This window comes from Mytilus edulis, chromosome 7 (assembly GCF_963676685.1).
Source record: "Mytilus edulis chromosome 7, xbMytEdul2.2, whole genome shotgun sequence".
Classification (NCBI taxonomy): Eukaryota; Metazoa; Mollusca; class Bivalvia; order Mytilida; family Mytilidae; genus Mytilus; species Mytilus edulis.
The window spans coordinates 3245109-3258889 of record NC_092350.1 but is presented as its reverse complement, the minus strand read 5'-3'; the positions used below and the strand labels follow the sequence as shown (position 1 = coordinate 3258889).

General features: G+C 30.9%; 2 protein-coding genes across 3 annotated transcripts in view; both read left to right on the top strand.

Annotated features, from left to right (window-relative positions):
- Positions 1-13781, top strand: part of LOC139529745 (uncharacterized protein DDB_G0284459-like) — a 58778-nt gene that overhangs the window by 31284 nt on the left and 13713 nt on the right. For both annotated transcript variants that reach the window (XM_071325618.1, XM_071325617.1), the window contains 2 exons: positions 2850-2933; positions 7021-7085. The gene's annotated coding sequence lies outside the window, so the exon portion shown is untranslated. The remainder of the gene's footprint in view (positions 1-2849; positions 2934-7020; positions 7086-13781) is intronic.
- LOC139482568 (uncharacterized) lies at positions 4609-5535 on the top strand. Its single transcript, XM_071266480.1, has one exon. The coding sequence runs from the start codon at positions 4609-4611 to the stop codon at positions 5533-5535; it is 927 nt and encodes a 308-aa protein (XP_071122581.1).

Below are 13781 nucleotides of genomic sequence, written 5' to 3'. Positions count from 1 at the left end.
CATGCTACTTAGGTTCCTGATCCAATGTATACAAAAATGAATTGACATTCAGTTATCAGTACTATAAATATATAAAACCATTCTCTTAATTCTGTGTACAAAATCCAAAAGTTAGAAAATGGTAAAAATGTTGATTTTTATCTCTTTTAAATGGTGAATTATCAAAAACCATTTCACCTATAATTGCTGACGATAATTGTGATTTTATTAGTAAATCGCATAATTAACACGTGTTATTGGCTTATCAATAAAAAATCAATTCCAAATCCATTTTGAAACGAATATTTAACAAATTTAAAGTTAATTCTAGTTCCAAAGTGTGAAAAGTTTGAACATGCTTGGAATTTGAAGATAAACAGTAATTATAATGATATTCATCTCTCCTGGGTAAATATTTAAACTATATATAACACTTGAAATTGTTAACTGAACATACAAAGCCTTTAATAATATTGAACAAATATATGCACTTGAAACTAAGTGAGGCAAGTTAAAGGGTGATGTTGAAAAAAACAGAAGGTCACATGAAGGTCGGATATTCTGATATAAAATTTTAAGGGGACATTGATATTCTAGTGTAATTTTTTTAATTTCAAAAATCAAACAAAACATTGGATATATTTGATGCCAATATTTTTAAAATGATACATCGGAAACAAGTATATATTTTTTATATTTTTTTTTAATGGTAGTTGAAATACCAAAAAAAATCAAAGAACTATCAAATCTACATGAAATGACAAATGTACAAACCCTTTCAAAGATCGAACATATTTGAAGTAAAAAGCCAAAATTAGTATAGATATCTACAAAGATTTTTTAAGTGCTCTAAACAGTTATATGCATAATTTCAAGATGCATTCCGGTAAGAAAATTTTAAGATGTGTATATCCCTTGACTTATTGTGGCACTCATCATATCTTGGGTGACCAAATTCTGAAATGAAAAAAATCGCTATTACTTTTATAATTAGATCTCTATGAACTTATGACTTTAATTAATAGGTATTAAATTGTCTTTATTGAATAGCCATGAGTTTAAACTTTCAGGACATAGTACATGTGGTTTTAAAACGAGAATGAAAACACATTTGTGGACATGTTCTTAGATTACAATCTTAAATTTTAGGACAACTTGTCTATTATATTATTCTATAGTTCAGTTTAGTCAACATAAATTCTAATGTATGTTTAAAGTGTGTAAAGAAGTGTCCACAATAAGATTGAATGGGCCAGATTTACTGCCTTAATGGGGTTCAGGAGAATTTTATGGATATCATTAGATTGTCTTTCCCTACATTTTGGTATGTAAGACACTTTAATTTAGTTGATAAAGGAGCTGATATTGTCACCAACTGATACCTACATTATAACACATCTGTCTTTCGACATGGTCATTATCTGAAAACCATTTCACGGGGAAAAGATCAAATATAGTGTTGAGGTCATGAACCATTCAAATTTCATAAATACATTGAAATTACAAAATTAATTTGAAATTTGTAGAAAAGGTTGAAACTGGAGCAATTCTGAGGTAAACAAATTTGAATATCATAATTTGTTAGTCAAGTAAAGACATTTTGCATTATTAATGTGAGTGACTTTTGTCCCTCTAAGCCTTGAGTTCACTGGACCTCATTCATATATGGCCTCCTGAGGTTAATAATGCTATCCTTATTTAGTCATAACTTTTTTTTTCATTTATTATTCAGTATAAACTAGAATTTCATTCAGTAAAATTTTTAATTGAGTTTTATGAACGAAAACAGGTAAGCCTCTACAATACCTTTTGGTCAGAGTACCCCATAGTCTGGAAAAACATAATGTTTCTCACCCAGTCAGAAAAAAGGAAGTCATTATGCTAGCTTTAAAGCTTTTGTGTTTGACGATCACAAACTTTCTTTAAAAATATACTTATATTGTCAACGTTGGATGATTTTGAAAAACCTGTGGTGAATTTTATGAATGAAACTGGAAATTTGAGACGTGGATCAACAATTCAATGAATAAATTCATAATTTCAGTATATAGATCTGATGTATTGTGAATTGTGTCAGCTCAAGGATCTTATATTTATAGTAGTTTTGTTGTGTTTTGTGTTTTTCATACAAGGATTTTAAGTTCTCTGTATATATATATATATATATAGATATGATATTTTTGACTTGTGGTATGTAGAATGTTTCAATTGAGGATAACTTTCTAATTTAATATGTAAGTACAAATTTGCCATGGAATAAGGTTTTAAAAAATATTAACTTCTATTTAGTCTCATTTGTAAAAAATCACCCCTCTTTATTTTATCTTATTTGAAAATTAGTCACATATAGTTATATTCTTTTTCATTACATACATTTCTGTATTCCCAAGAAATGGTATTAAGATATGAAAATATTTCAATCCCATAAAAAGTTGAACAGGACATGAACACATAATCATAAGCTACTGACCCTGCTTGTGCGGGTGCACACTACTCCATTCATAATTGACTAGGATTGTCAGTTTTCCTATCAAAGGTCTGAGCGCTACAGCGTCCTCCACCAATAAAAACTGGCTGGCACGAAATAGCCCACAAATGGCCTTCAAAAGTGGCATTAAAACACAATCAATCAATCATAAGCCACTGGATAGCAAAGCACTTTTTGGTGATTTTTGGTTTTTAGTGCTATTGACAACTTCTCAATTGAACTAGTTTTCCAATTAGCACCACAGATGACTTTTTTGTGGTAGAATGGTAATGCTTCACTGGTACCTTTGAAGAATTTTTTTATTTCTTGTTTTTTGTAGTTGCTATTTTTGAAAGGTTTACAAAACTTAACTGTTTCTTATTGTAATTCATTTTATTTGCAGAATATTTGGAATATGTTGTAAAAGAAGAATTCAGAAATTTCCTTCTCACCAAACTCAAGACCATTTAGACTTTAATGACATTAGGTAAGCTATGATTTATTGTAGTTAATCCAATGTGACCAGATATATAAAGGGAGTTAATCCAATGTGACCAGATAAATAAAGGGAGTTAATCCAATGTGACCAGATAAATAAAGGGAGTTAATCCAATGTGACCAGATATATATAAAGGGAGTTAATCCAATGTGACCAGATAGATAAAGGGAGTTAATCCAATGTGACCAGATAAATAAAGGGAGTTAATCCAATGTGACCAGATATATAAAGGGAGTTAATCCAATGTGATCAGATAAATAAAGGGAGTTAATCCAATGTGACCAGATAAATAAAAGGAGTTAATCCAATGTGACCAGATATATAAAGGGAGTGAATCCAATGTGACCAGATTAATAAAAGGAACCCTATATCTAAGTCACACATACACAAATATAGACAGTACATTTTTCTTCAGCTTTGAATTTTTTCATAAATTCCAAATTCTCAGGGAGTTCATTTCTGAGCAAAAAAATTATGAATGTTTCATTGATGATTCTTGAGGTATTATTTTTAAAAGGATGATGTCTATAGTAGTTACTACTGTAGTCACTTACCAATCAACACTGAGGTTGTGAGTTTAAACCCCACTGGTGCAGGTGCACTGGACACAAATCTTGATTGACTAAGATTGTCAGTTTTCCTACCTAAGGTCAGTGGTTTATCTGGGCTCTGGCTGCCACCAAATAGCCCACAATTGGTTCTAATTAGTAGTGTTAAAACACAGAAAATCAAAATAAAAGAATGATGCCCAAATTTTACTTTTAAAAAAATCTAGGGAAATAAAAGATAGTCACATTTTGATATGAATGAAAAAAAAAATTCATTGGAATTGAAAAGAATACTGCTTGTTTACCTCTGCATGGTTAAACTATGTCAGTTTTTATTGGGTATGTGACATACTTTTGAATAGTTCATAAAAGTTTTGACAATTATATATTAAATTTGATTTACTACACTGTTATTGAAGTGAAACTTTTTTTATGTCCTCTAGATCTCCTTATGATTAAGAATACCAAGTAATGTTTATTATTTTATTTTATATTTGACTTTGTTTACCATTGTCATGATATCGATACACCAAAGCACTATTCCACTACAATATTAAGTACAGCTATATCAAAACAGAAAGTTGCAGCACATCTAAAAATAGATGACAAATAACATTAAAACATCACAAACATCAAAAGCACCAGAAACATTATAACAAAACACAATGAGTTTGCACATTAAAAGGTATCTTTATACAAAACACTTAGAATCTGTGACAAGATATCATCAGATAAATAAAAGGCGACATAACAACTCAACAAAAAAGACAAGTATACAGTATACCATAAATAATGTATGGTTGCTCAAAAAAGTTATTATCAAAACACATTAGAACACAATTTCATCAAACAGAAACAGACACAACACATCAGAACACAATGTCATCACACAATAAAACAGTCACAACACATCAGAACACAATGTCATCACACACAAAAACAAGTCACAACACACCAGAACACAATGTCATCACACACAAAAACAGTCACAACACATTAAAAAGTTATTATCAAAACACATTAGAACACAATGTCATCACAAACAGATACAGACACAACACATCAGAACACAATGTCATCACACACAAAAACAAGTCACAACAAACCAGAACACAATGTCATCACACAATAAAACAGTCACAACACATCAGAACACAATGTCATCACACACAAAAACAGTCACAGCACATCAGAACACAATGTCATCACACACAAAAACAGTCACAGCACATCAAAACACAATGTCATCACACACAAAAATAGTCACAGCACATCAGAATACAATGTCATCACACACAAAACAGTCACAACTCACCAGAACACAATGTCATCACACACAAAACTGTGAGTTACAACTCACCAGAACACAATATCATAACACACAAAACAGTCACAACACATCAGAACACAATGTCATCACACACAAAAACAGTCAAAACACATCAGAACACAATGTCATCACACACAAAAACAGTCAAAACACATCAGAACACAATGTCATCACACACAAAAACAGTCAAAACACATCAGAACACAATGTCATCACACACAAAAACAGTCAAAACACATCAGAACACAATGTCATCACACACAAAAACAGTCACAGCACATCAGAACACAATGTCATCACACAAAAACAGTCACAACACATCAGAACACAATGTCATCACCCTCAAAAACAGTCAACACATCAGAACACAATGTCATCACCCTCAAAAACATTCACAACACATCAGAACACAATGTCATCACACACAAAACAGTCACAACTCACCAGAACACAATGTCATAACACACAAAACAGTCACAACACATCAGAACACAATGTCATCACACACAAAAACAGTCACAACACATCAGAACACAATGTCATCACACACAAAAACAGTCACAACTCACCAGAACACAATGTCATAACACACAAAACAGTCACAACACATCAGAACACAATGTCATCACACACAAAAACAGTCACAACACATCAGAACACAATGTCATCACACACAAAAACAGTCACAACTCACCAGAACACAATGTCATAACACACAAAACAGTCACAACACATCAGAACACAATGTCATCACACACAAAAAAGTCACAACACATTAGAATTCAATATCATCAAACATAAAAACAGTCATAACACAAACAGATCACACAAAGAATCAGTCACAAAAAACATCAAAGTATGATCAGTCACAAGGCATCACACTCAAAAATAGTCAAAACTCAACAGATCACACACACTAACAGTTACAAAATATCAGAACACAATATCAAAACAAAAACAGTCACAACACATCAGAATACAATGTTATTAGGAAAAAAACAGTCACAGCACACTAAAACTTGATTAACAGTGTAGAGGACAGCCTGCAAAAAACAAAATCACAATTCACAATAAAAGAAACCCAGCCATTGTAAACACCAACTGATTGTAAAGTCATTGACATTGTGTCAAACACAATAGCATCCATACATTTCAAGACATATTTTATAGTTGAAGCATTGTAATTTACCAAAAAATGTCTTATATTGTGGTCTACGAAACCCGCACTGAATACTATTTTCTTTGACACTAGCTAGATACACAATAGAGATAATAGTATAAACTGATCAAACTTTTTACAAGAATAAAAATTACTCCAAAAATGTTGTTTTCCTTTCCTATAGGTACTTAGTAACCAGGAATGATCAGAATTTTTGTTTTCATTTAAAGGAATTTCCGTTGTTACTTACTCAAAGTTACTTGACCTAAGTTATATAAAAAAATTAGTAGAAAAGAATAACTGTATGAATGTTTATAAGTATATTTGTCAGGCCTTGTTTGTTCAGGGGGTTATAATAGACATGGAATTAAAGTCATGTGTCAGTATTTATTTTTGAATGGTTCCTTTAAACAAGAGGGATAAAAGACCAGTTTTTTTAAATTCTGAGCCTCATTGTGATATAATGTGATCTATAGTTGTTATTTTTCTCTAAGTGTGGGAAGATCTCAATGACGATATGTTTTCATTGATGATTATTTTACCTTGACCAGAACTTTTTCATGTAATTCTTTTTAGTTATTTGACCTTGTCTGTAACCTTTGTTCAATATATATATGTACTTTCAATGTACCATTGTTTATGTATAATTACGAATAACCATGGTCTGGAATTTGTAAAATCTTTAAAACGATACCCTCGTCAGACATACATGATTAGATTATTGACGCAAAAAGGGTTACCTCAACACAATGAAATAAGTGACCTTGCAGAAAGGGTAATCTTTACAGCAAAACAATTTCAGTTCATTTATAGGTTACAGAGTTTAGTGGGATGTCCTTTTTCACTGAACTATTTCACATTTTTGTTAAAGGGGCCAGCTAAAGCAAAAGCCCACCTCTGGATGCCTGATTTTCTCACTCAGTGTTGAAGAGCCATAACTGGCCTTGGGCTGTTTTCATCTGTTTGATGGGTTTGGTGACTCTGACACATTCCCTATTTCTAATAACAATTTTATAATAGAATACATTTTTGTTTCAGATATGTTCCTGTATACTACGATATGACTGGTCATTACAGTACCTGAAACTCAGCAATATAAAGAGGTTTGTTCATCAAATATTTATTCAGGATTCAATTGTTGGTGTTAAGAACTGTTAAAAAGTACAGCAGAGATGGGGAGGGCCAATGTACCTCTTTGTAACACCCAGTTTAAAAATTGCTTGTCACCAGCATAAAAAAATAAAATATTTTGCCTTCCAATAGTATTCAATACTCTTATCTCTTGTGGCTTTTGATTTAAGAACCCCTCTAGGTTCTACGGTTAAAACACTTTTAAAAGCATTGCATAAAGAAAGAAAGAAACTGCTTGAAATGCATATATGTGGTTTATACATGTGTTCAACTTCATTTATCTTGAAAGAAAAACATATCTCTTTAAATTTCTATCACAATTCAGTGGTAATTATATTTTCTAGTCAGTGCATCCATCTAGCTGTTGGTTCATTGGTTCCTAGACAGTCCCTTCTTTAAAAGGTTTAGTTATTAGTTAAGGGTAGGTGGTTACCCTTAAGTTCACATCTACTTAAAACATAGTACAAATGCTCATACAAACTTCTGTAATTATACACCGAATTATGGATTTGAACTTGATTTCATGATTAATTGAACATCGAAAAGTGATAGTACACAATTGAGTACATTCCCAGTTTAATTTTTTTGGTTTTCCGTTAGTTTACCATGAATTTGTGGTCGCACCAACAGGAAACTAAGTACACATGTTCATTATGATCTGAGATTTTGAGTTTTTATGCCAAATTAAAAATTGACCTGTATTTTATGGTTCACTAAACACAGACATAATAAATGGAGCAGGTCATTGTGTCAAATGGACATGTCTAATATGTAGTAAAAGCAGACAGATATGTTTCAGAAATTGAATAGAAGGCTAAATTTGTCTGAATATTTGTCTGGTTCTCGGTCAGACCTGAGGTATCATTCAGTTCTAGTTTTGACCTATATAAGTGGGTGTTATAAACTGTCAAATGATACCTCTATTATTCTTTAATTGTGACCTTCTGTGTGTGGTGATAATGATAACAAACTAGGGTATTACAAGCCTGTCATAGTCTCTATAAGACTTGGAGTTAGCCCAAGCATTGCACTGAGGTGTAAATAATGTTACGAACCAACAGGTCATTTTATAACTGAGTTTGCCAACTTCATGTCAGGACGTTACTTCTATACCACTGTAAGTAAGGTTTTATAGATATTATACAAGAAATCTTTAAGGAATATTGATGGATCATCCGGCGAGAGAAGGTTATGGCAATACTCCTCAGATTAAATCTGACCCTTTTTTAATTATACATCAGGGACTTTACCTAAACATTTATTATGAATTAAAGGATAAGATTTTGTCTGCATTGATGGTCGATGAAAAGTTGTAAAGTAGTGTTATTCTGGGAAAGTATAGATCAATTTTACTAAGTTCTCTCCCTTTACTGCATATTTGGCATGTAAATTAGAGTTATTGAGATTAAAAGAGCAAAGAAAAAAAATTAGGTTCCAAAATCATGATATATTATATATCTAATGTACTTTGTAATTTAATAACCTTGTCAAGAAAATTAAAAAAAGAAATTTTCACTCAATTAAAGTGGTTTAACATTTGCCCATGAGTTTAAATACGGGACACTTTAAGACTATTAAATTTAATTTCTACACCCACTTTTGTAATTGGTGTATGATAAATATTAGTTCTTCTATTACTGAATAACTGAGAACAAGTTCAAATAACATACCACAAAAGGAGTATCCACATATTATTAAGTTCATATTAACAACTATAGTAAAGACACATTGGTCTTAATGGGGAGCAAAAGAGGGGAATAAGGTTAGACATTTATTTGATGTATACTACATTTAAAAAATAATGAAATAAAACATTGTCAGTAAATTAAGGTTATCAAAGAAAATTCCCCTTCAAAAATCCATAAATATACATTGGATGAATTGATTCAGAGTAATTTGATAATTTTAAAGCAACTGTTGTATAAAGTTGGTAGAAAATGACACATTTGACAGCGATTGATCAATTTTTGATAAAAAAAAATTCGATAAATTTGAATGATTTGGGATAACTTGATTTGAATGCTTTATAAATTGAAAGAAAGAACATATACATAATAGACAACATTGATACTTTGGTAACTTATGGATAGAAAATTTCATACTTGTTAAAGCCATTTAATATAAAAAGGTCATAGAATTACCAAAACTATAAGATGTTGGAACATCATAGAACGGGATATTACAGGGGTCCTGAAAAGCAGGGTCCTTTTTTTGGATTATGCTGAATTGTTTGAAATCATTGAAATTTTCATTATCTTTTTTTTAATGATTATGTGTTAAACACTTGATAAAAATTAAAATTGTAAAAGTTATATTGGGGTCTCTTTTAATGACATTGTTAGAGAATGAAATACTCTAGAACCGCCCCCCCCCCCCCCCCCCCCCTCCTTTCCCCAATCCAGACTATCACCACTTTTGTGTTAGCATTTCTTGTTAACATTTTAACATTGGTACAGGACAGTAATAACAAAGTAGATAAGCAACATGACTGGTGACACTGATGAGGCAGGATCTGTTTACCTTAGATTCTGGAAAATAATCTGAGAAGACCACAATAAGCATGTTAAGTTGTTGGTGGGGCTCGTGTATTTTAGTCTAGTTTTCTATGTTATAGGGTCTTGTTTGTAGCCTTTTGTTTTTTGCCATGGTATCATCAGTTGGTCTTCAACTTATAAGATTTTAATGGTCTCTTGGTATCTATCACCACTACCTTTCCCATTATTTAGAAAATAAAGTTTAATTGTTAAATTGCATATTTAAAAAATAAAGAATTGTTATTTAGCCAAACCCTGATATATATGACTGATATATATATCCAGAGGCAATTGACTTTAAAGAGACTTGATATCGAGACTATGAGATCTGGTAAATCTATTCCCTAGTAAAATTATAGAATATAGACTCACTAAGTATTAAAACAAGATTTAAAATATAGATTTTCTTAATAGAAAGGATCTTCTTTCACTGTTTTGAATGATTTAATTTGATCAACTGTCAAAACAAGTCCTCACCGTTTAACCAGTTAATGGAGTAATGTCTGCCTGATAGCGACACTTTGACTACTTGCAAAGGTGAGATATAGACAATAATTTAAGGACTGGCCGTTCCTTCCATAACAATTAAATAATGGCTTTACTGGTCCGAAAAAATCTTATAACTTATTTTACTTACAATGAAATCATTACATTAAACAAGAAAATTGTAGAAAAAAAATTTGTATTATATATATGATATATGGAAAAAGAAACAAAATTTTTAATTTTTTTGGCTAATTTTAAAAAGATAGGTTCATTATTGGATTTTATAAATACTGTAAAACAGTTACACAACCTTGCTGTAGATCCTCATTGTAAACATTCATGTCTGAAGTTCATTACAGTGGTAGAAAATTATCTGTTAATTAAACATGAAATATCTTAAACAAAGATTACCTATGGACTATATGTGGTTCATAAACAGGCATAGAGATTCTTATTCATATTTCGTCTTCAGGCTCAAGTAATGAATTAATTAATTTCTTTCGAGCCTCAGGCTCATATTCTAAGAATGACCTTCATCCTGCACATCCAAGATATGCATGGATGAAGGAACATTCTCTTGCTTATTACACTGTTTACTGTTTTTAATTATTCCAAATTACTAGGTATCCCACTTGTAAGTCATTGCACTGACTAGATATTAAGTAAGTCATATTACATACTGACTTACTGAGAGAATATAATTAAACTTTGTAACTCTCAAGTCATTAATTTTCAGTGTTTTTTCAAGCCATTGCTTATAAAGTTATAAGGCTGACAAGGAGCTTTTAAGTCCTAAACAGATTTTGTGTCTTTTAAGTCATATGCATTTCACCCACTAAGTTCTTATAGTCATTTATTAAATTTTGTATGACTGGTCTTTTAGATTGGTTCACAAGTCATTTTTTTCATAATACATCTTAAGGTCCAGAGCTTGTTTAAAGTCATACACACTTATTGACCTTGGACAGTTTGCCTGACCTTGAACAGAGTTTGTCTGGTTACTCTTATTCTCAGTCCTTTGATTTCCATGTGATTCCAGTCAATCAACTATAGAAGACATTGACAAAATCTTTAATAAGACGATAAAAAAGTGTCTTATAATGACTTTTATCGCACCTTTCAGCGTCAACGATCAGATAAGTTTATTAAGGTTCTTTTAGATGCTACTTCGGATATAAACCTGTTTTGATGGTATCAATAACTTTGTTAATAAAATCGTTAATCAATAAGAGATCAGAACAGACTGTATAGTTGGTGAATATTGAAATCTCCTGTTTAATAGGTTGTGGTAAACTGAATGATTTGTTGAAGTGCTGATTATGTACGGGGTATTATACACATCATAGTGTGATAATACGTGAGTAGGAGGTCCATCAATTGTATTGGAAAAATAAAAAAGACAGACTGATATTTCAAACTGTGATTTTAAATTATCTGTGTTTAAGCATGAATTATAGAGCGTTGATAATCTATCTCTTATACTGTAAGTTTCTATAATATATATAATTACTTTTTTTAAATTAGGAAAATGGTATACAATGGATTTTTGTATGTGTTATATTTAGATTTTCGCTTTCTTTCAATTTGAACAACATGAACATCGCTTAAGAGCATAAATTCAGAAAATGGTATACAATTTTTTTATTTTTATTTTATATTTAGATTTTTGTTTTCTTTCAAAGTTAACAACATGGAACATTGCTCAGGAGAATATATTTTGAGAAACTGATTTAACTTTTTGTACAACATTGCTGGTTTGATGTCTATGGAGTTTTGACATTAAGTCTACAGTATAACTAGGTCACTGCCTTGAAGGTAAATAAGGGGTTTAGATGGCTGAATAGTCTAAGTATCTGTTGAATCTAACCCAATGAGGTCACATTAAAAATAAATAAAAAGGGATTCATACTGCATTTTATTATTATTGAATCCAAACCAGGCCTTTCAGGTTTGCTGTGAGCCAACTTGCTCAGTGTTGAAGACTGTACTTTGACCTATAATGATTTACTTTTACAAATTATGACTTGTGGAGAGTTGTCTCATTGACACTCATACCACATCTTCTTATATCTACTTACAGTCATTAAAAATTGAAGTACGATTAACATACACAGACTTAGAAATCAACCAATCAAGACACTGGATTTAGTGTTTGGTGCACAAATTGTGAACTGAGTAAAGTTTTATGACTGCATGAGAACCCATATCTGTATTTTTTTTCTCAAGAATGTTAAGTTAAAGCACGAAAACAGTACATTGTTACATTAGGATATATCTGATGATACTCTGTCTTCCTCCACCAATGAGAATGCCTGTATGATATATAGCTGATTAAGTGCTGAAAGTGGCTCTGTCTTCCTCCACCAATAAAAATGCCTGTATGATATATAGCTGATTAAGAGTGCTGAAAGTGGCATGGAACACAAACAATCTATCAATCAATAATTTTAAAAGGAATTTATTTTTTTGTAGTACATGTACATTGTATTTGGTTGTGTCTGTACCATTGATGTTTTGTCTATCATTGGTATGAAGTTCAGAGTGTTTTTGTTGATATTAAAACACATGCATTATTATTATTGAAGCATATTGTGTCAAATAAGATCCTCTAATTAATATTTCTCAGGAGCCCCTGCTTTAACATTGTGTCTGTACACCATCTCATATATGATTTATTTCAAGTTGAGTTGCTTAAATGCATAAAGGGATTATCTCCCTTGTATAAAGAATACAATAATTATATTTGATATTTGATATTTTTATTTCTTTAATGCATGTAATAAGAGATTGATCACTTTATTTCAAGTGACAGAAATTTGTATTTTTACTGATTTCAGATTGAAATTAGACCTCATCAAAACTGAATACAAAATCATTATTGATATATTGTGTCTGTCATTAGATCAAGTTGTATTGATCACAAAAATATCTTTTTTAAATGGCAGAGACATAAAGCTGTTACAAGTGATATTTGACATCATATTTTACATAATTCTTAGCATATGCCAAAAAACATTATACATGATCACTATTTTCCAAATGTTATTAGGTCAACTGTTAGAACAAATTGAAGTCAGAAATCCTAGAACCAAAAATATATTTCCTCTTGAGCTTAACAGTGAAATACAAATATCTATGGTTTAGTCTCATTTGAAGTCATTCTTAATTGAAGATACTCCATTTTAGGTAAAACCATAAAAGTATTTTGTGAATATAAATTCCCTAGTACCTGCAAACATGACAATCTTCCTATAAAAGAAAATTAATTAATATCAAAACAAAATTTGAATGACCAGACATAAATTTAATAATCAAAGATTTCAATATTTGCTGTTTAAATAAATGTCTAGAAAAGATAATATTTTCTTTTAAGAACTTGTGAAAATTTAAATGACAACGTTTACTGAAGTGTAATCTGTCACTGTAAATTTAATTTGGTCAATATTTATATAAATTGAATACTTCTAAACCAGGAAAATAGAGAAATATCTGATCGATTTTCTGAAGTAGATCTACCCTGGCTGACAGATTAGGAAACACATTTGTCAAATTGTAAAATAATAGAATGGCTACTTTCATTTTCAAAAAAAGGTATGTAAAGGACTGATGGAAATTAGGGAAAAACTGATTTCTTTTTCTGTTATGATC